Source organism: Amblyomma americanum, chromosome 2, assembly GCF_052857255.1.
Source record: "Amblyomma americanum isolate KBUSLIRL-KWMA chromosome 2, ASM5285725v1, whole genome shotgun sequence".
NCBI lineage: Eukaryota > Metazoa > Arthropoda > Arachnida > Ixodida > Ixodidae > Amblyomma > Amblyomma americanum.
In genome coordinates this window covers 7,731,324-7,754,638 of record NC_135498.1, presented here as the reverse complement: position 1 = coordinate 7,754,638, position 23,315 = coordinate 7,731,324, and the positions used below count along the sequence as shown (strand labels likewise).

The 23,315-nt window shown below is 43.5% G+C and overlaps 2 protein-coding genes and 1 non-coding gene across 7 annotated transcripts in view; 1 reads left to right on the top strand and 2 right to left on the bottom strand.

The window, feature by feature from the left end:
• Positions 1-16,525, bottom strand: part of LOC144120492 (peptidyl-prolyl cis-trans isomerase FKBP8-like) — a 29,748-nt gene extending 13,223 nt beyond the window's left edge. The window contains exons 1-9 of one of the 2 annotated variants that reach the window (XM_077652938.1): positions 16,389-16,525; positions 15,796-16,130; positions 13,908-14,055; positions 10,107-10,194; positions 8,413-8,523; positions 5,625-5,699; positions 4,476-4,506; positions 1,908-1,994; positions 335-424 (exon numbers count right to left, since the gene is read on the bottom strand). In XM_077652938.1, coding sequence (XP_077509064.1) covers positions 335-424; positions 1,908-1,994; positions 4,476-4,506; positions 5,625-5,699; positions 8,413-8,523; positions 10,107-10,194; positions 13,908-14,055; positions 15,796-16,119 — 954 coding nt within the window. In that variant the 5' untranslated portion in view covers positions 16,120-16,130; positions 16,389-16,525. Of the gene's footprint in view, positions 1-334; positions 425-1,907; positions 1,995-4,475; positions 4,507-5,624; positions 5,700-8,412; positions 8,524-10,106; positions 10,195-13,907; positions 14,056-15,795; positions 16,131-16,373 lie in introns of both variants that reach the window. The other variant, XM_077652939.1, reaches the window with a different exon arrangement.
• Positions 16,526-16,816: 291 nt separating this feature from the next.
• On the bottom strand, positions 16,817-20,695 carry LOC144120491 (uncharacterized). 4 transcript variants are annotated; one of them, XM_077652934.1, is made up of 2 exons: positions 20,550-20,695; positions 16,817-18,965 (listed from the first exon to the last, which is right to left on the bottom strand). In XM_077652934.1, exon 2 carries the CDS (start codon positions 18,957-18,959, stop codon positions 16,965-16,967), a length of 1,995 nt encoding a protein of 664 aa, XP_077509060.1. In that variant the 5' UTR covers positions 18,960-18,965; positions 20,550-20,695; the 3' UTR covers positions 16,817-16,964. The 4 variants fall into 4 exon arrangements, with proteins under 4 accessions (XP_077509060.1, XP_077509061.1, XP_077509063.1 ...); XM_077652935.1 differs by lacking the exon at positions 20,550-20,695 and adding an exon at positions 20,403-20,532; XM_077652937.1 differs by lacking the exon at positions 20,550-20,695 and adding an exon at positions 20,179-20,390.
• Positions 20,696-21,984: 1,289 nt separating this feature from the next.
• Positions 21,985-22,057, top strand: TRNAK-CUU (transfer RNA lysine (anticodon CUU)). The gene has a single exon. It is a non-coding gene; the product is annotated as a tRNA-Lys (tRNA).
• Positions 22,058-23,315: the final 1,258 nt, after the last annotated feature.

The following is a 23,315-nucleotide window of genomic DNA, read 5'->3' as shown; positions in this document are numbered from 1 at the left end:
AAATAACTTTTTGCAAGTAACATGCACGTTTTAGATGTTAGAATATTTTTTCAGAGGAAATTTAAATTACGCTAAAGCTTTGTGTCCTTGTCCATAAAAAGAAGGGCTTCTGCATAAATACGCCTTCTGTATAATATCGTTCACGCTATGACGCGGAGTGATCCTTTCCTCAGTGCTGAGACATGCGCATGCTGCCAGGACCTTTGGTGACTTCTTGATGTGTCTTGAGTTATAAAAATCAAAATGTTAGACCAGTAACAGCAGAAAATTTAAAACAGTGGCAAAGGTTAAGACAAACAAGTAAGAGACAGGAGGATTGAAATACTGCACTAACCTTTCCTTTTCGATACAGCGCTTTGACATTGTTTGGCTGAACCTTCAAAACGAAGTCAACAGATTTGAGGGCTGCCTCATAGGCCTCCATCTGTAAAACCACAGATAAATAACAAAAATGTAAGCTCACCGCAAAGAATACTGGGCGAGATAGATGAAAAAGAAAGAACCTCACAGACCAATCAATCTAACAAACAGCAACAAGTACATAAGACTCATTAATTCAAACTTCAAACTAGAAATTTTTGTTGAAGTCATCAGGAGTACCCTTTAATAAATATGATACAAGACTAAATGTGGTTTGCATTGTGAATACATCCGTGCATATAAAAAGTGTTTTGGAACCTTCTTCTTTGTAAATGTTACTATACAAACAAGCACAACATAAAGCATGGGTGGAAGCCACTGACATGTTTACTTAACCAGCAGTCTCCAACTGGTTGTGTGCTTGAAAAAATGTTAATAATGCAATGGTCTTCCAATAGATTAAAACCACAATAATTGGGACGTTGACAGGGTGGGAAAAAAGATCCAAACTATATGTAGGTCGAATCACTACAAAAATACTTAAAAAAGCGAACTTAATTGAAAAAATAGCAATGGCCATCTGCTTTGTGTGAAAACTGCGCAGCGTGTTCACTGTTACGAACATCAAAGAAGAACTACTCCAAAGAAGCAGGCCTTCCACGGACTCCTGCATTCTGCCTCCTCACAAGTGACAGCACCCACGTAAGCATGGCTTCACCATGCTTGTAATGAGCGCGCTTTTTCGGTGCACAGGAAGAAACACAGGGACGGATGCGAGGGGAATGCACATTTGTGGCTCAACAGCAAAATGTTTTCTAACAACAAAAATGGCTGGAAACACACCAATCAGAGTCAAAAATGGCACGCAGCTGGGCTTGGCTCGATGACAGCTGACAGCCGCTATCGCCATGGGCTGGTAACAAACCTCAGGAAACAAAACTATGTGGTGACAAGGCAGCTCCGACCGCTTGGAGTGTCAACTGGACCTCAACAAGATCCCCCATCGGACCACGTCTGTCTTAAGTGGTTGGAGGAGCCAAATTTTCTACTCCTGCCACCCCGCATACCTAAAGCATCAGACCTCAGCCACCACTCTTTCACGTGCCGGTCGCGTTGGAGTGAGGCACAAAGTTTAAATTAAGCCAAATGAAAAGAAACCACTGTACGAATTATCCAAGTCTGAATTATTGCCTGCCTATTGTAAGTTACAGTACCTGGCTTCTGCCCAAGTCAGTCTTTTTCCAATAAAATGATTGAGAATCGCTGAATAGATGACACTGGCGGCACATCCCACAGGGCAAAAGAAAAAAAAATTGTGTGGTAGCAGCAGAAAAACCACACTCTGTTTATTGCTTGTCACATTCAGGAATGATGACGCCTTTTACATTCCCTTAGAACAAGCTTCTCGATTAGCCATGGAGTATTAACATTAAAATGCATTATAATCTCTGTTGTTTTTGCACCTGTTATTACGCAACATCCTCTTAGCTGTTGCAACGTTGGTGCATTTGTGTGACTACACGAACTTTTCCCTCCAAATTACGCACCTTCATCTGGGTTGCAGTCAGGTTGTTGTAGACCTTTAACCGTGTGTCCAGCAACAATTGCAGGTCAGCGGGCGATTCAGAAAGGTTCTGCAAAATTCCATTTAAAAATCATTAAGTAAGCTCTCGCAGCAGTTCCTGAAACTAAGCAGCCAAATAAATAAAAATGAACCTAATACCTCTTCGAAGCATCGACATGCACGCACAAAATGTCTATACAAGGTTAAATAAATCTCAGAATGACGGCGCAGCACAGCTTGCTTTGAAAGGATAGGTCAATCAGTACTGAATTAAAATTCGCTACCTTACTAAAAAAAAATGCAGTTAGAGGAACAAAAAGCTAGTAGCACTGCTGCTTGATGAGATTTCTGTCTCCTTAGCTAACAGAAATTCAAGGATTTGAATACGGACACCAAATTTTGGTTGCATATCCTCTTTTTATAATGATGCATTAGAAGTTGGCGTACATGGCTTATCCCATGGTATTTGTCAACGACAGTTAAATAATTTATAATTGAATTTTCCTCTACGGCTGTTTTGGTTTCAACAGCAGAGTGATGACTGTGACATCAAAGGTCAGTATAGGTCATGTAGGTCATGTAAGGCATGAAAAAAAACCTGATATAATCGCTGCTCCATTGTTTTAATTTACCACAATGCTTCAGTCAGCATGTTTAAAGAGCCGGAATGACACGGAGTCAACAAGCAGCAATTGTATTGCAGTTTACTGATGCCTCGCATGACCTATAATAAACCTCCACGTCCCTGCCATCGCTCGAGTTGAAACCGAAACTGAAAGAGCCAGAGAGGAAAAATTAAATTAGCAATTATTCAGTGGCTGTAGGCAAATACCATGTGGTGATTCCTGTGTATACTAACATCTTGTGCATCATTACAAAGCAGAAAACACAAACAAAAACTTTGGCTTCTGTACCCAGTTAAGTGCTACTCTATACCATCTAACATGCGAGAGCCGTTTAAATGAAATGATGGCTCATGTACTCAAAGTGGCTTTTGCCTGCAAAGTGAAAATGTGTACTGATATTGTTGCAGGCTTGATGGCAAAATTTTGAATTCTACAGCATGCTCCTTTGAAAAAGTTGCCAAGGAAACCGTTGTACGTAAATAAGACATTTCACGGAAAAAAATGGAAGCAACACATTAACAATCTATTTAGGCATGTGCGAATATTCGATAATTTTGAATACTCTTTAAAAGAGTAAAGCATTCGATATTCGGTCTGATCCAAATGTTTGGTATTCGAAATTTCTAAGTACTCATCTCAAGCAAATGTTTCTGGAACTCTTGGTGCGTGTGGTTTCGATTCAGCGTACCTCCTCTGGGATGATACTGCGGCATGACACGAAACGAAAACCCTGACTCCGCGCCGCGTGCCTACGCTTCCATGTGTATGCCAGAGCTTGTGTGCACATGCTGGCAGCAATTGATGCAAGCAGGCGGAAGTTCGGCAACCAGATCTACGTGCCAGGTGTCTGTGGCTGCACTACCTGCAGTGCGCACGCGTCATAACTGGCAACGCAGAGTGCATCAATAGAGGGATTTAGCATAGCCCGATCCATTTCCATGCACCGCTAATGTGCACATGTGCATATTGGTTCCAACAGGGCAGGTGTGATAACAGCTGGCTGAAGCCTGTTGCCTTGTGGTGTTCCCAAGGCGATTCTGCACATGCGCAGTGGATCCCCACAAAAGCGGGTCACGCTATGCTAAATCTTTCTAATCGGAGGGCGTGCAACTCTCTTCACTCCCACGGAACGAGTCTAAGCTGACTGCAGCTGCCACAGGCGCTCTAATTCTCTACATGAAACTTGCTAAACAAGCATGATGACCACAAAGGGAAGCTAGCACGAGACACACGGAGATGAGTGCCCCTTTCTGATGCCAGATGCGGGGTGGTGCTGGGCACACGGTGCGTGTGCCTAGCAGGCATCACGGAGTCACTGTTTGAAAGCAACAGCTGCACAATCATGCAATCGTAAATAAGAGCAGCAGTTGCAGGCCCACCGTAAAGGTCTCACACCCCACAGACATATCAGCACAGCATGTAGGTTGGTCACCCATTTTTAATGGCTATAACTGGAGAGAAAGTCGACACAGCTTCAATGAGTGTGAAAAAACTCCAATGCATTCTCCTTTGTTCCTACAATGGCATTGAGAGTTTGAAAAATACATGATTTTGAAAATGCCTATTTTGCTGTTCAACCTTTTTTGTTGAAGAGCAACAGAAGCATTTGAAATATTCGCTTCAAAATTATTAGAAGAAAATTACTATTCGCATTGAATTCGCTTTGAACAAAAAAAAACATTCACACATGCCTAAATCTAATATACATAACATCTAGTTTACAATTACACGAAAAAGACACAACCATCACAAAGATGCGACTTCTCAGTTGTACCAGCAAAGGCCCATGTCGTGAACAAAAAACACATTTAATTATCTATAGTAATCTGCCCACATTTAATTTGCACAGTTCTTATAAACAGACACACTTACAACACTTACAGCTACCGCATGTAAATATGCAAAACAAAAAACAGCCCACTTACCAGACCCATGTCATCGAGAAAATCTAAAGCTCTGCAATGAAAAAGGAAGGAAAAGCATGACAAAATACAAAAAGTGAGGAAATGTACAATCAATGACAACGCACAGTAAGAAAATTGCAGAGCAGTGAAGAAAGGATAGCATAGCTTTTATAGCAGGTGTTTCAGGGAAGCCTGTCAGTAAATTTTAAAAATATAGGTAACTTCAGCAGTAAAGACAGCTTTTGCAGCAGTCATATACAAATGGAAGCGGATATCAGAAAACACAAAGAACATAATTGTTTCGCTGGTTAACAAAATTGTGGTACAGTGAAGCCTGGATATAACAAAGCTGAGAAAAGTCCGCTTATGCTCAGCGCTGTGAAGCAATGAATTTTGGATGTCCCATGCACTGATCGAAAATAACAAAGCAGCTGAACATGCGCAATCACACCTATAAACAATCGTCACTCAGTGATGGGTGTGTCACGCGGTTTTCCCAGTGCACCCTGCGTTGTGGTGGAGCAGCAAGCAGTAGCCGGGGTCGAGAAATTTACGCTACACGTTCACTACAAAGTGTCATGCTGGTGGGCGTGGCTGGATGTGCTCTACAGCCAGGTGACCTTTTTTAATGAACCGCAGGAAGTCAAAAATTCTAGCAGCCCACCTTATGGAAGTGCAAGCACGCCATCTGGGCACAAGTGGTGAATGTCTACAAATAACTACATTTAAACCATTCATTTAGAGCCTATTTCAAAATGTCTACATTAAGGAACAATATTGCAAGTATAGGAAAAACCATTCCATTCAACCTTTAAGGCAAATAATTAATTTGTTGTGCAAAATCTGAAAAGATTATACAATATCCCCTCCAATCCCTAAGATTGCTCGTCTCACATACCCTGACCAAAATTAGAACCTGATGCTAAGGAACAGTGGCTATGAAGGTATGTAAAGAAAAAAAAACCCTTGATTGTGCATCGACCCCCCAGCTGGTCTAACTCTTTTCTCGCAATTAAGTGCAAAAAGAAGAGAAGGGTTCTCAAAACACACAAACTCCAACATATATTCTAAACTTTTTCATCAAACGAAGTTAAGAGTAGCTACTATAAAAGCCTTTCTGTCACCACTATCAGGCTGCTGTGGTGAGCTTTCAAGTAACTGTGCCCTCACCTCCTGTAGCAGTGGGCAGCATTTGAGTAGTCCCCTCGGCCATACCAGAAGTTCCCCCGTTCTCGCTTTGCATCCCTGTAAACCAAGCACAAAGTAAGGTCGCTCAGGTCCTTCAACTTGATTAGCACAACTGCTTTATAGCATCAAAGCCAGCAAGAATAGCTTGCTGCGAAGCATACATGACAGTAACTCAAGCACAGGATGGGTTGCGATTACTGTCATTGGTGAGAGAGTGTGAGCTTCGGAAGTCCCCATTACTCTTGAAAATTCCTTGATCGATTAAGTGCTGAATTAGTCACAAAAGTTTGGCGTATAACATAAAAAATGTAATTTATGAATTCAGTACATCAATAGGCTGCCAAACTTTCAATTCACTATGACACCGTGTGGCTGGGTACAAAGGATCTAACAAGCTGGATCGCCTTGAGACTTTTTCCAAAATGACACAGCTAAACAAGGCTACCAAATGTAGGCATATTTGCTGCAGAAGCCAAGAGGTTTCAAAAATTTTTTATTTGCAGTAGACGGTGACAACCTCATCCTTGCTTATCCCTTTACTTCTTACCATGTTAGCTGAAGGAAGGCAGAGGAAAGCCAGCATGCCGCCAGTGCGACACAAATTTATGGTATCCACGTGCCGAGTGTGGTGCTGTAAAGTGTAGCTGTAGCTTTTTAGATACAGTCAAGCCCACTTATATCTGTTGGAGCAAGAATAAATGCTTGCTTAATCCGAAAGAGGGAGGTGCTAGCATCAAATTATGTACTACTGAGGACAAGTTTCCCGGACTCAAGTTCTAGGAAAAACGTTTATTGCAACTCCACCTCGCCACCCAGTTGCCTGCACTCTGTTTCAGTTGCGTGTTTGAGCTTGGCTTTAAAATGCTTGCACTATGTAAAGTACAGGCCACCGAGTGTCCATGCCAGGTACGAGACCTCAAAAGCGAGCGGGAAATTTGCAATACATTTTTAAAAGTTCCCGCTCTAGCACCTCGTGGCGACGCGCGGTGCCAGGCTTTTGCGCGAAATCTGGCACATGACGTCACGTCGTGCAAATGACGTCAGCAGTCAGGGGTTATCATTGGTTCGCAGCGCCAAATTCTTCCAGACGTCATGCGCTACCACGGCCATGGGCATTCCGGTTGTGGGCATTCCGCGCGCACCAGCAGCCAGCGGAAGCAGGGGAGGGGCTGAGTGGTGGGGCCGGCGGTGGAGTGCAGACGTTTTGGCGTGCGAAAGTTGATGAGGAGAGGGAAAGGTGCGAAGATGCAGAAGATCAAATTCTGACTGCATATAGCTCATCTTCCACAAAACGCATTAAAAATATTATGGCTGGAGGATATTTGAGAAGCAGCGTCCTTTAACATCGCAGACATAGCGTAACTTCACTCAGAGCCCCTTTCTGAGGCCCTTTAAAGGGAACAAAGAGACGCCGAAAACTAGACCCTGAAGTCGAAAAACTAGTGCTTCTTGCCAGTGTAAAGGCCAAAGAGCACCTCCCAAGTCCTAACCCCTGTTACCATCACCCACTGCCTCTTGGAAAGGATGTGGTGACTCCCAAAAAAAGGAGGAATTGAAACTACAGTTAACTGCTTTGGTGCATGCGTGTGTGCCAGCTGGGCAAAGTGTAAAAAGTGAAAGCAGAAGCGTGGCAGGTACAAGATGGACCGTGTTGAAAGGAACACTGGAGTCCGTCAATACTTATAAGGACTGGTGAAACTACTGCACGTGGTTGGCGAGTGACCAATGGTAGCATTTGAAAATTATGGATGCCAGTCAGGTGGCATGCCTTGCTGGTCCGCCACTGTCTCCCGTCTGTGCCGTTCATGAGTGCAGACAGCAAACGGCACATTCTGCATGCACGTGCGCTGCACTAGCTCCGTCTCTGTATCTTTACACCTAGCCGAGGATTGGAGTCTAGAGGAGGCTGGCCCAATGCCAGTTGCCGTCAACGTTCTAACCACGACTAGTTATATCCCATCCCTAATGCTGCTCGTCAACAGAAAGGGCCTCAGCAAGAAGCACATGACAGTACTGAAGAGTATGCAAAGAGCTGTTGTAGCTTAAGGTTTGAAGAAACAGACATGCATAATGGACTTCTTAAAGAAATAAAAGCAACTCTTGTGTGAATAAGCGTTTCAAGTGTCCACTTAACACAAAGTTCAGATACAAAGAACGAAATCCGTGGGATCGTCAGGTTTGTTATAAGTGGGCTTGATTGTACTTTTTTTAAAATTCAAAAAAAAAAAAACTTCCCCAATATAATTTTCTATACTGTTCCTCAGTGTTTTAAAGACTTTGTACAGTATTTACCCAAATGTAATGAGAGCTTTTTTCTTTTTCGGATTTGGAAGTGGGCAATGCATTTACTTGAATGCAGCATGTTTCTTTCTCCTTTCTGATCACAGAAGTGAAAAAGTGACCCCTCCTGATATATTTAAATCTAAATTAATAAATAACTGGATTCCATTTTTTCTGCTCCACTGTACTAACACAAAGGATCCTTGCATTACAATTATGATGATGTTACATTTGGATGTACATCGCTATAGCTGCAGACAACAGAGAGGCACGGGAGACTGGCATACATTTCCAGCTTTGCAAGTCCTTGGATCAAACCAATAAATCCTGTTTGTCTACAAAGAGTAACAATGTAGTAGCTTATAGCACAACTGTATGGCACAGAGCAATGGCCGATATCCTAAGTGTGCAGCATCATGCTGGGAAAGATGTAGGAAATTTCTGGAAAGCAAAAGAAGAATGAACCGAGAAGAAAGAAAGGAACACCCACCCAATGGACAGACGTTCCTGGAAAGGCAGTTCGCTCTCCTCCTTGGCAGGATAGGTGTCAAGGAGCTCCACGTGATAGTGCAGTGTGGCTTTCGGTGGCACGTCTGGTTCCCTGAAACGAAAACAAGCATACCACATGTAAACACGACAAAGCAGAACTACCTCAGCTAACTTTTAACTCATAATGTAATATATCACAGTGCAGAAATATGGCGAAAATAGAAAAAAACACAGGCCTGAAACACAATTGTAGTGCTGTAGTAGTATCCCTGTTCAAGTCCTTGTGTGGTTTAAGCTCCTCTACCATAGATACCAAATGGTCCGAACTTCAGTGCTGGTAAGCTACATTTTTAGTTCCGCATTGTCACTGCGTTTCTATCTTTGTCTTTTTATGCTCTATATTTTTTCCATTATGAGCTATCAGTCTTGAACTCATGAGGTCACAGAAACCTGATCATGTAGTACAGCAAATGGAGAACACATACTACTTATGGCCAAGAGAGACAAGACTGAAAGCTTAGACTGCTTCATCACCATTATTTTAATGCGGTAGCCTTAGGGAGCTCGTGCCGCAGAAAATCTGGCATCGTCATCGTGTCACTGACCATGACCGAAAAATCCCCGAAAAATCCCTCGAGAAGCAACCTAGGAGGTAGGTGGCCCAGCTAGGTCACGTGGCCTTATGGCATCATCACAACCTGTCCACCGGATTGTGAGCGAACAGTCCACCGTGGCAGGTGGTAGTTAAATTAATGATTGGTCGCAAGAGGTTGCTGGGGAGAGCAACCTGGATCGCACAAGTCCCACTGGTGGCAGCACCTGCCATCGCACGGCAGTGACGCATTGCTTAACCGCTGTACCACTATTCAACTGCAGCTTGTTGAATGTGCAAACAACAAAAGAAAAAAAAGAATAAAACACAGGGCTCATATGCTCACTTTTATGTACCCAAAGAGCACCACGGCCAATGCCAGGCACCGCAGTCACCAATTCCTAATTACACTTGTGTCACTAAAGTTCAATACAGTGCCACATTTCAGATGCCAGTATGGAGACCTTGCCCAAAAAACTGGAATGCATCTATTCTCCAGCACTTGTGGTGATTGCCATAACATTAATTTATCCTTTTAGGAAATACTGAAGGCTCATATAATGGGCCATAGAAAGAGAGGCAAAAAAACAAACATGTTCACAAAAACTAATGCATTAATAAAATGAAATGCGAACCCTTCAGAGATCTGTTGGGTCAGGAGACGAATTAGAGGTGAAAAGCGCTTCTCTCACTCCCTCCAGTCAGCCCTGAAGAAGGTGCTGAGTCAGCACTAAAATGTCTGCTCTTTTCATGAAGTTTTGGTAGAAGTACCCCATACTTTTCTAATTACTGAAGTAAAAGCAAAATACAACACACACAGGCAAAACCTTTGCAAATGCAAACGTTATGATCAAGCAGTCGGCATTCAATTATTCGAAGAGAGTCAGCACTGTTTAGTAGGTCAGATGGAAAGATGCTAATGTGATCTGTAGTTCTATTTATCTATAGTATACTTCACTCAGTATTCCACAACAAATACAGCTGAATGAGGTCTTTTGCATAGTGACCTGCCACAAATAATCCTGCAGTGGCAGTTAAAAAAGTAAAATCGCACCCTCAGTCTCCAACAGTCGTTATGAGTCAGGCAGAAGCAAAAGCCTTACCTTCCCTTGTCCCCATAGCCCAGCCTGGCAGGTATGACAATTTCAGCCACCTCTCCTTTCTCCATGAGGGCGAGTGTAATGTCCAAGCCTGTGCACACAGACCACAGCAAACAATGCGTGTTTGAGCTCAAAAGCAAAGACCGCCACAACACAAGCAAGCACACAAGACGAGTTGCACGATGTGCTTGTAGCCGGTCCATCTTGCAAATACTTGGTCGTTCTCTCGTTACTGCACTACTACTATCAGCAATGTGTTGTCGCACTGTTAGAGCCATCAGCGGGGTCCAGGACAATTCAGCCTAATGGCAGCAATTGCATCGGCAACAATTTTGGAGCGCAAGAAGCAGATGTGGTTAGTTAGATGAGGTCTCCCAACAGTTCCTAGAAAATCTTCTCTAAACACACATCTTGAATTTTACAGACAAACATGGCCCATATAGGACAGTATAGTTGTAGGCCAGCTGGTAACACATAATTGGGAAGAATGACTGCAAAAGGCACAGGACAAAGGCAGTAGACAACAAAAGACGGTGCCTCCATCTCGCGCCTTTTAGTGGCTACTTTTTCCTATCATAAAATGTGACTACTATGAATTAGCCACAGCACTACGACAGCATAAAAACAAGTCTAGAAAAATGGATGTAGGTAAAAATGCCTTGTATTCTGTGGAAACGGAAACGGTTTCATTGAAAAAGATGCATACGTAAGATGCACATAAATTGATTATCACAGAAGGAGGTCCCAAAGTGGAAACTGTCAGGGGGACCTCCTGTAATTAATTGCATATTTGAAGTAGGATAACATATGGCAGATAGAAATTACATAGCGGAAAACAGGTGCAATGGAAACTAAGATCTGAACTAACAGTTTAGGCATGCTAAATTTTAAAAACACATTTTCCAAGCACAAAAAGAGAACATAGAACAAGCACTCAGGCAATAGAAGTCATACACAATACTAGCAGGTTTCATTGGCGTGGCAATTGAAGGCAATTATGCAGTACATAGTTTTTCAAGTTTTTATGGAATTGTGCTTCGGTGCGGAATGATTTGATGATTGCGGGTAGCGAGTTCCAGACAGTGATTGCTGAAAATAAAGCGGACTGTTTGCCATAATTAGTTTTGACTTTCAGAAGCAAAAGATTATGTTGTTCAGTGAATCTAGTATTATTAACGTTACACAAACAGGAAGCTGTAAATATAGAGAGAGCAGTGCTATTGTGACGGGCGCAATAAATTAATAAACCTAGTTTCAGTTGGAGTGAACAAAGGAGAGGTAAGATATTGAGCCGGCGGTAAAGGGGAGCACTGGATGCGGACAATGAGCTGAATGTCATTATTCTAACAGATTGGTTTTGAAGATGACACAAAGAAGAAAGATGGGTATAGTACGTGTTACCCCACGATGATAAACAGTAATTGAGGTGGCTATGAATGAATGCATAATAAAGTGAGCGAAGAATATGCTGTTGGAAATAATAACGCGTCCTAATTAGTATACGTATACCAAGTGCAACTTTCTTGCTAATAGATTTAGTGTGAAGGTTAAATTTTAAATGTGAATCAAGCGTCACACCAAGAAATGTTACAGTACTTGATAGGAGAATAATGTGATTATTTAGGTATACATCTGGAACGCTGACAAGTCGTTTGTGTTCTGAGTGAAATATCATTAGCTTTGTTTTAAATGGGTTTATTTGTAAAAGATTGCTGTGGCACCAGTCGATTACATTTATAAGGTTGGCATTAATTTTTGGTGTTAGGTCACTTAAGTTATCGCTAGAAGAAAGTATGGTAGTGTCATCTGCATACAGAGTGCAGTCAGTGTTATTGAGGCATTTTTGCAGATCATTAATGTAAATTAAGAACAGAAGGGGGCCTAAAACAGATCCTTGCGGAACTCCTTGATTAATTGTAATTGGTTGGGGTAAAGTATTCGATATTTGTACAAACTGAGTTCTGTTAGCGAGGTAATTACGTAGTAAACTAAGAGTGGGCCCACAAATTCCCAGCGCTTCTAGCTTTAAAAGGAGTATTGGATGATTGATTGTATCAAATGCCTTCGTAAAATCAATGAATACAGCTGCCGCCCAAAGTCCGTTATCAATGAAGTGTTTAATTCTGTCAGTAAATTGTATCAGTGCAAGATCAGTGGAATAGTTAGGGCAAAAACCAAATTGCTGAGGTATCAGAAGACTGAATTTTAGAAGGTAGTTCATTAGACAGTTAACAACGAACTTTTCGATTACTTTACTAAAAAATGGAAGAATAGTTATTGGATGATAATTAGCCAAACTGTATTTATCGTCTCGCTTATGTATAGGAATAAATTTTCCGTTTTTAAGTTGATCTGGAAAGTCACCAGACTTAAACATCTTATTGATAACATTTGTGAGAACGGGCTACAGTTCGTGTGCAACAAGTTTAATTTTAGATGGAAGGATAGAATCTAAGCCACACCCGGTATTTTTTAAGCTGGTTATTACGTTTATAACTTCATCTGGGGATGTTGGACGCATATAGAAAGAGTAAGGACAACGAGTAGGTCGCGAGATTTCAGCGGTAGGCGTTTTGTCAAGCTGTGAAAAAAATGAGTTAAACGCATTTGCTATGTCCGTAGGGTTAGTTAAACTTCGCGTACCATCATTAATTTCTGTAATATTGCAGTTTTGGTCCGAGAGATTTTAAAACTCCTTAATCAATTGCCAGTTCTTATGAGTCTTGTATCAATTTTTAAGTATTTCGTTTTCATAGTAACTCCTTTTACGATGTTTAATTAGAGAAGATAGAGTTTTTGAGTAGATTTTGAATCTTTGTTTTAAAGCGAGGTTGAACGGTTGTGCTTTCACTTTGTTGTGAAGGTTACTTTTTTTCTAATAGAGCGTAGTATTCCGTTAGTCATCCATGGATTTCGCGGTGCAGAATACCATTTTACCAATGACGTTACTGTTGTGCATGCATCAGCTGCATCGATTAATTTCTTCGAAAAAATATTATACGAAGCGTTAGTGCACTTTTCTTGCAACACATCTGTCCAGTTAACATTGGCTATCAAATCAATAAATCTGTTTTTGTCGAAGGAGTATCTATTTGATTTTTTTCGGTGCGCTTTCATTTGAGCTGTCTATAAGCAAGAATACTGTGTAGTGATCAGTTATATTGAATCTAATGACTCCGAAAGTTTGAGGTAAAAGGACGTTAGACAACACATGGTCAATGAGCGTACCATGTGAATCAGATGCACAACGAGTTGGTATGTCTAATAATGATTCAATGCCATGACTGAGAAGAATGTTCATATATTTAGAGCAAGCATTATCAGTGGTATCAATAACGTTTATGTTCATAACCCCTACAATAATTATTTCTTTGTTTAAAGAAGTTAGAATGCTGATTGTAGACATTCTGCACACCAGTGACTGTAGACATTCTGTACACCAGTTAGAGCTGGGCTATAGGGTTCATGCCTAACCAACAGATGCAGTAACAAAAAAAGTCAAAGCAATGTATGCTATATGAACATAAGGCTGTAGGGGGGAAGCTGGAGCTGAAGAATTTCAATGGGTGACAAGAAAACAAAAACCTAACCTCAAAGTGACAATGCTTAATTTTGTGGCTACTAGAATGAATGTTGTGAAAGAACATGGTTGAAGCTGCCACATAAACCACACAGAAACACACAGCAACGACATGAAACATTCGAACTCACTTGGTGTAAATGGAAGCAAGAAATCATTTCAATAATTAATGTGACTAGACTGCATGCATGACACACTGCCATGGCAGTTCATGCACCACTCACCACAAACAGTTTCCATGTCCCCCAGAATGATACGCCAGTCCTTCTGCTCCTCGAAGACTGTGCCATCGTCCAGGGTGCCCTTCAAGTTCAGCACGACCCAGTTTGACCTCTGCGGCCTGGAGTCTTTGCCCTGACCGGGCTTGATCACCTGCAGCCCAGTGAACATTTTGTGATAAGAAGCTTGCAAAATGCTAACTGCTGGTTTGTCACCATGAAAAACCCGTAAAAACCATGATGGATGAATCTGTAAGCACCGTAGCACACAAACTTTACAAAACAAACAAGCAGGATGCATAGCATCAAGCAGCAAGAATGCCTTTTTGCAAATTGGCTGCTATCTTCGTCGATGTTCAACAAAATTTCAGGCTTCTATTCGAGCTCCGTCCAAAAATTGAGAATCATCTCCACAAGGATGATCTCAATGATACACAAGGCATGGAAACGTTTCAAAATGTGAAGTGTTCCAAATACCAAAAGTAGTTTTTTCCAGCAGCGCAGGGGACAAAGGACGTGACAAGTGCACAGACACGGCGCTGAGGAGCGCTGCTGAAAAAACCATGTCACACCAACATGCCCAAGCTTCTACAGTACCAAAAGTAGTGTACACTGATATGGCAGTGGTGTGATAAAAAAAAATGGATACGAGCAATAAATGTAAACTAGCGGGAAGTGTCCTTTGTATGCTTGGAAGCTTTAGTTTATCAGAATATACTTAAAGGTACCAGACAACGGTGAACATGTTTTACAAAGTGTTTATTATTGATATACACTAGGAGTTCGATAAGTTTTGCGTCCTAGGTTTGAACTTTGTTCATTAAATGACGGAGTTGCAAGGTGCTGCACTAAAATAAAAGTTTGCATGTCCTGTTTGGCAGGCACACATTGCCTCCTACCAGCAGTGTGATATAAAGGCATGAACAGATACGAGCATTAAAGAAAAACACATACTATACCATGCCACCACCGGTGAACCAGTTTCTACATGTTGTTGAAGAATGAACACAACATCTACAGAGCACTGCACCCTAAAGGCTGGACCTTGCACAGATCAGCTCCTGGCAAATTAGACACCTGAAGGATATGCACTTTGGATCAATGTCATGTGCTGCTAGTGTTGTCAACAGCTGCCCAAATTTCTATCATGGTACGCAGAGGACAGAGCACTGAAGGTAGCTTTGCTTATGTACCAAGCACCTATGTTCATGAAAATCAGTTTTTTTAGTGGGTGCTAAAAGAGATGAGGGCAATTATGACGGGTAAGCAAAAAAATATAAATGTGTTTGCAGAATTCACTATTTTTATGCTCCAGACACAATGTAATCACACAAGCCGCCCAAGAATGACATAAGTGTGCGTTGCAAATAACTTTAATGCTGAAGTAGAAAACAACACAAGAACACTAGGAAAGAAATGCCAATTATCTCTGATCGAGTGTGTGATAACTTGCTCGACAACATAGGCAGCACCTGAGTTATCAGCACTTCAACTTTGCCTGCGCTGTTATTACGTCCTGAAAATAATTTCGCAAACACAGTTGCAAGAGGTATGTTGTGAGAAAGCAGAAATTTTTCACAGAAACCTGAATGATTAAGGAAACGAAACCATGCAATGACGTAACTAATTAAAAACAGCCGAAAAGCCAGGCTTGTTTTCTGAGCTAATCAAAGCTCGAACTGCCCAAGAGTGACCAGAGCACGGCCACAGGTCAAGTGTTTTCGCCGCAGCTTCTTCAAAGAGTGCACAGCAAACTCTTTCACAACAGGTTGGCGCTCTTAGTATCTTGTGTTTCCTAACGCGGACTGTCACGCGTGCAACGGTCCAGCGACCATAAGTTGCAATGATCCAAACCTAAGTGGGACGCCACTGATGATACATGTGGCCATCTCACCCTTTTTTTGAGTTCGCCGCTTCCGAGAACGTCAAGCCAACCATCTTCGTCGACTTCTTTCTCAGGCTCTTCGTCTTCGATGACGATCTTCTTCTCTTTCTTGGGCTTGCTCGCCTTGTCGGCCTCAAAGCTCTCCAGGGGCGGCATGTCCGCGAACGATGAGTCGTCTTCATCGTCTCCGGCGCCGTCCGCTTTCGGACTCTGGATCGGCGAAGGTCCCTCGATATCGCCTTTGCCGGCCGCCGAGTCCTCGTCGAGGCAGTCTCCCTTCGGACCCGGTCGAAGGGGAACGTCTTCATTTGCCACCTCCGTGATTACAGGCATTTTATTTTTTTCTAAAAGAGAACGACGCAGAACAATCTGCGATCAAGCATCCAACAGAACTTTTCACGGCGGTAACATGCTATGCGGCTCTCAAGAGGGTCAGCGGCCTGTCTGAGTTCTAGAACTTTTCGAAACTCGCTACGCAAGACAGCCAAGCTGGCGGCAGGCATAATCTTCATGGCTATAAAAGAGTGCAGCGAGCTTTTGATTGTAACGAGCAGAGCAAAACAAGGGGCGTGACGGGTGCGCCGTACCGTCGAGACACTCACATGCCCGTCGACCAGCCCAGCAGACCACCACCGTGATTTTCACACGCAGCGGCACGCAGCCACAGCACGGGTAAAGCCAATGACCGTGGCTTCCGTGGTCGCGATCGGCGCGACGCCGTGCGTGCGTTTCAGCTTTTATTGGTAGAGTCGTAGAATTCCCCGCCAGAAATGCCAGCTTCAATTCTTTTTGTTTACTGACCTCGTGGTTCGCAGAGCAAAATCGGCAAATGAAATAAGTTAAATACGCTCGCCCTCCTTCTCCCCTCTGCCCCTCCCCTGTTACTGCGTGCAGGCTGCCAACATAAAGCACTGACACCTGTCGTGCGTAAAGGATCCCCCACCACGAAACACGTTTTACTATTAAAACAGCAGATAGTCTCTTTTATTTTACAAGCACTGATCAACAAACTTGACACACAGATCAGCTGTCAGCGGATACAGTAACGAAATTTTATTGATGACTGATATCCACCAAACTCTCCCGCACTGTAGTCCAACAAAACCTTTGCATCATGTGGAAGACCTAATCTGAATTTTCGTTGTTTTCTTGCTCTTCAATATTACAGCCCTCACTCTCTAACTTTTGTGTGCCACCAAACTATGTCCATTTGTTGCCAGCTTGTTCTGTAACTGCTGAGCTTCACAGAGTTCACTCTCTGCTTCCTGTTCTTCGAATTCATTTTCCTCTTCGAACTCTTCGTTGTCTTCTTCCTCTTCATCGTCCTCCAAGACATCTTCACCGTTAGAGTATGTAGGTGTCCCGGGTTCCTGTTTGACCACAACATGAATTTCATTTGTTGCACCTGCTAAGTTCGCATACGCACAATCTGGATGAGCGTTTCGGTAATGTGACTGTAAAGTCTTGTCAGAGATGTAGTTTTTTAGACAGACCTGGCACTCAAACTTGATTTTTGTGTGGACTTGCATATGACGCTTGAGGTTAACTTGCTTTGTGAAGCGCCTTGGACATTCATCACAGCCATAGGGTCGTTCACCAGTATGTGTCCGCATATGTATTTCCAGTTGGTTTGTGGATGTGCACCGCAGGTTGCATGTGGGGCATTCATTTTTTTTCTCCACATGTCCTTCCATGTGCTTCAGCAAATGCTGTTCCTTGGCGAATGACCGCTCACACATGTTGCAGGAAAAGGGGTATGCATCAGAGTGGATCTTCATGTGTGAATCTAGTGCAGCTCGTGACTGGAACCTGCGGTTGCACTGCTCGCAGCTGAAGACTTCCTGGTGGCATTTCTTTGTGTGTGCCTTGAGACGCGTGATGTTTGGGAATGCCTCATCACAGAGCGAACAGGGGTGTGCACGATCCGACTGGTGCGTCTGCAGGTGTGTCCGCAGGTTGATGGCCTTGCGGAACCGCTTCAGACATATGCTGCACTGGTGGGGTCGCTCGCCCGTATGTGTCGTCCGGTGTGAGTTTAGGTTGGACATCTTGGTGAAGCGCTCAAGGCACACGTCACACTGGTATGGCCTCTCTCCAGTGTGGACCATTTTGTGCGACCTGAGATCACTGTTCGTGTAGAAGCGCTTGTTGCAAAGATCGCAGGCGTGGTCCCTCTGACCGAGATGGATCTTCATGTGGGCCTTCAGGTTGGACGCTACTGTAAAGGACTTGCCACATGTCGTGCACTTGTGGTCTCGTTGGCCTGTGTGGGACAAAAGGTGAGTCTTGACATGGCTGGAAGTGGCAAACTGCTTGCCGCAGATCTGGCACTCATGCCGCTTCTCTCCAGTGTGTGTCAGCATGTGTGCACGCATGTTGCTGTTGACAGCAAACTCACGAAAGCAGATTTCGCACTGGTACGGTTTTTCACCAGTATGTACAGCCATGTGTGTCTTGAGGTGGGTGGATGTAATGAAGCCCTTGTTGCATACTTGGCAGACGTACTTGCGCTCGCCCGTGTGGATCCGTCGGTGAGCCTTCAGGTTACTGGACACGGTGAACTGACGGCCACAGATGTCACACTGGTGAGGCTTACGTCCAGCATGAATCATCATATGGGTCCTTAGGTTGCTGCGTGATGTGTACCACTTGTTGCAAATGGTACAGCAGTGGTCCTTCTTAGCATGGCTTGATACTAGGTGCGTGACATACTCACTCGAGTCACAGAACTTTTGTTTGCACAACTCGCAGACATAGACCTTTTGCTCGTTGTTACGGTGTGACTGCACGTGTGCTTCCAAAAGGAACTTTGAGCTGAAGCTTGACCCACATATGGTGCAAACATGTCCATGGCCCAGCACTGGCATCGCTTCAACGACCATGGGCTCTGGGTCATCAACATCTTCAGAAAGTGCCACGTCGTCGGGAATGATGATGTCTCCTGACACAACCACACTCTCAGGGAGTGCTACATCTTCAGAGACAACCACTACTTCCGATTTGCTGCCGTCGAGATGGGGCTGAATGGCAGCTGCAACCATGAAAGGACACATGTTGCCTCCTTCGGCGCTGTGATGCTGCTCTATCTCCTGCAGGGAGGAAAACTGTTCGTCGCAGGCACCGCACTGGTAGACGACTGCCTCGCAGTCGATCTGCTCCTCTTCCTTTTCCATGGTGAGCTGCATGTGAGTGGGAAAGAGTTGTGTGATTGGTGCCACGAAATGCTGCGTAAATGCAGAGTGAACAGAGTGAAACAAACAGCATGACACAGCCTGAACCCTTTTTAACCATATTGTAAACATTGTAAGCAGATTGTGAACAAGGGTTCCATATGAAACCCAAAACACTAACTGTTATTTTCTGACTGGTCAGTGACTGTTATATGCGATTTTTGCATTATGCAATATGCTTCACCCTGACCAGGCGATATTACGTCAAATGCTCGATTACAATAGTTGAATACCTATGATAAAAAACACTGTAATTGCTCCTGAGCTGCACATTAGTTTGGCGAGCACTGGAGTATGGAAAATGACAGGAACTTTGACTTGTGACCAAGGCATGGATATGAACGCCCGGCAAGTAAAACTCACGCTCGGCTCAACTATAGCACAGTGGCAGTTAGAATTTCATGTGCAAGTCGGCGACCGTCTTGCTGTTCTTGCCCCTGTGCGGGCATGGCAACCCACAGGTACTAGTAAGTTAAGTTCTTTATACCGTCAATGCAGCTTTATGGAAAAATGAAAATTGGTTTTGGGGAAAGGAAATGGGGCAGTAATTGTCTAATATATGTCGGTGGTCATTGGAACCGCGCCGTAAGGGAAGGGAGGAAGGTGGGAGTGAAAGATGAAAGAGAGAAATAGGTGCCGTAGTGTGGAGGTCGAAGTCATCTCCGGAATGATTTCGACCACCTGGTGATCTTTAACATGCACTGACATCGCACAGCACACGGATGCCTTTTGCCTTCATCGAAACGCGGCCGCCGCGGTCGGGTTCGAACCCGGTTTTACGGTGCACATCACTTTTTCGAGGCACACAGCGTCAGAAGCCGCGCTTGACTGGCCACTCAGAATTAGCTAGGCCTGCAGCGGGGAACAGACTGTCTAAATGCACAACTCAGCCACAGGATTCATCAAGTATCAGTTACAGCAACGCAGACCGCAAGGGCCGCAAAAGCTTCTGCAAGCCGCCAGATGCTCTCCTCGATCTCAATTTGACCGCCCTGCAAGTAATCGTCAATGCTACCAATACCGTGGTGTCGATGAATTTTTCAACCTCCACATACGGACTCGCACATACGTTAAACAGGCGATGGTTGCACCAATCGGCCAAATGATCAGTCGCGAAAACACCCTTCCAAGTCTTTGCAAAGCAAAGAGTAATCAACAATACTCATGCTTTTTTCGAGGCCGAGTGTGGCTGCACAGTTTGGAATCGTTCCGTTTCATCGCGTAGAACGAAGTTGAGTCGCAAAAAAAACGGAACATTGCCTGACTTCCGCCTTCTTATAGCAAGGTAAACCATCGCTAAACCAAATAAATTCGAACAAATATTTTGCCGAAGGCAGATGGCGTCGCGAATTGAGAATTTGTGCGTATGAGCAGAACCGAACCCACAGGGAGAATGCCGACTTGATTTCAGGAAGCGCATTGCCATCGCCTCATTTCGGCAGCCGCTGGCCGCTGGAGAAAAAATGGCACTCTGGAGCCTGCAGCGTCTAGAGCATAACGGCATCGTATTGCAAAGATTGTGAATTTTCTTACCTTTTGTGAACGGGATTAAGAATTAGTTTCGTTACTGTTCGAAATCCGCCGCAGTCTCGCAAACAAGGAGATAAGCCTACTTAGGCATGCCTCCCAAGCGTTGCTTTGAGGTTTCTTTCTTTTTTTTTTCGCTCATGTGACCAACCAATGGACCAACGGAACAATCGGTGGACGATAGAAGTGCTTGTTTTTCAGACAGGGTGTTGGCTAGCGCCCTCGGTCTGAATTTGAATTTAATGTTCGCTTTCTTTTTACTGATCTAGAAACTGCTGCTGCTGCTGCCAGACTTGATGAATGGTGTACTTTACGGGAAAAAAAAATGTGTTTTCCGTCATATTTCTCGATAGTGTACTTTTCGTCTACCTTTTCCTATGCAGTTTTTCCGTATTTCATACACACATCGAAATATTCAGTTGATTCTTACTTTCTTTTTTTTCTCTGCTTTTACGATGTCACACATACTTCGGCAAGAGGAGCCAGATGTTTCTTCAAGCCTCCAAGCTTCAAGCATTTAGGAAGTGCGTTATATGCAAGGTCTAATTTTCATTCATTTTATGGCTATCTAGTATTTCAATCGCTACTTAATCTTCCAGCCTTTACATCGCTCGTTATCTTAAAATTAAATTTACCATATTCATCCGCGGCCAGCCTTTGTACACAATACAAAAAAAGGAACGGTATTATCCATATTTGCGCATACCGTAAATATCAGCAATTTGCATGAGAGAGACTATTTTGAGCCAACACAGGGACATCATTTTTAGTGGTCTGTTATATTTACCATTGCATATGGTTGCGGTACTCTTGTTGTTTGTTTTCCTTAAACAAATGCAGATCCGTAGATTTCACTGGTTTCGCTCTTGTTTCGTTAGTTATGTAGTCCAAATCGTGGTAGCGCTGTAGTAGCGCCATCTGCCCCAACAGCGTCTTATGATAATAATAATTGTTTTGGGTTTAGTAGGAAAGGTAGCGCTACCTTTATTTGTGCTGGATAAATTCTTGAGAATATGGAGTGCTTGACAAGCTGCGACGAAGAATGATAGGCTGCGACGGACGCCTTTTACAGCAGCAGCAGCAGCAGCAGCAATGGCAGAAATACAAAGCTCGATCCACCTCTGCGCATCGGACTCTGTATGAAATCTGTATGAAATTGAAACTGAGCAATAGCGTTTATCCATGCTTTTAGCTATGGACCATAAGAGAACAGCGGGAAGCATGCACGACGCAGTTGCTATCATATGTCTATTTATAATGACTCGTTCATGTTGTCTGACTGCGTCGCGTGAGTACAAAAACGAAAGAATCATAAAATAGTATCGTTACAGCAAACTAGAATATTATGTCACTATAACATGAGCATTTTACAAAAAAACATTTTGTACAGAAGACACTAAGCATACCTCTTATAGTGGTTTTACGCCCCCTGCAGTCGACCGCCCGGCTAGCTCAGTCGGTAGAGCATGAGACTCTTAATCTCAGGGTCGTGGGTTCGAGCCCCACGTTGGGCGTATTTTTTTTTTAACGAATAAATTTTATTTTATAACGTCAAAGCAAGCAACACGAACTTCAATGTGTCTATATTAAGAAGAAGTTGGAAAAATTTGGCAGTGGCAATCGCTCGTATTCGGATGTGGAGATATGAACGTTTAGGGGCGATCAATTGGATTGCGTTCACCCCAACCTCGTGTTTGCCTCGAGTCATCACTCTAGATGACACCACCCTCCTTTTATCAAGACAGGAACACCTCCGGCGCCGCACACGTGCTCTAATCCCTCCGTGTGCGGTAACCCTCCCCGTGGTCTTACCCGTGCAGAGGAGGTTGCGCTTCGGAGGATACGGGTCGGGGTTGCCCTAACTCCAGCCGTGACGCGCAAGTGGCCGCAATTCCGAGATTTATATCCCCGCCCCGGGTGTCCAGTCTGCAAGATCAGAGATAGTGAGGCGGATATTCACCACCTGCTGTGGGTTTTCCCGGCGCTGAAGGCGACGAGAATTCGGCATCTGGCGGCAGTGGGTCTCTCACCGAACAATCCGGATTCATATATCGCTTGGACACAGGGGCCATATCATCGTTCGCTTCTTGATTTTATTATATCAGCCAACCTTTTTTCCTTTATTTAAGCATCCTCATCACTCCTCATTTCATACCCTTTAAGTCCTGTGGCAATAAACATCGCATTAAAATTTTTTATTGCGTTCTTCTTTCCGACTCGACTGTCTTTCACTACCCAATCAATTCTAAATATGTTCCAAATCAGAGATTACCCAAGTCGAAAATATGTCACATTCTTAGACCTCGGCGATCACCTAATGGTACAGCGGTTAACTCGTTTCTTACCGCGAATAAATGACCGATTTCGAGTGTTCAAAAATAAAAATGATTTCTTCAAGAAGTGCTAATTCACTTCGCATTGTAATACAACAAACTGTAGCCGATTGCACTTCCAAACTAAAAAAAAAAACGCGAGTTGTGAGTGCAAAACTTCTCGAAAATTTATTGGTTAAATATGCGATAACACAAAAAAGAATACAAGCAAAACAAAAATAAGCCGCCGCAATGAGTCAGAAATTGATTACAAAATTTAAATATACAAAACGTTGCACATATATATTTAGCTACCATTGTTGTGATTTTCAGCTGCGTGGCCTTCCCGTGGCCTTTCAAGTTCGGCAGAATGACTGCTGTGTCACTAGGGGAAGCACGCGTGAGGACTTGAAGAGGAGATAGATGTGCGATGTGGTGCACATTACGCTTGTTGTGAGTT

Coding starts and splice junctions, on each gene's coding strand:
- LOC144120491 (XM_077652934.1), bottom strand. CDS start 18,959: ATGGAAAAGGAAGAGGAGCAGATCGACTGCGAGGCAGTCGTCTACCAG.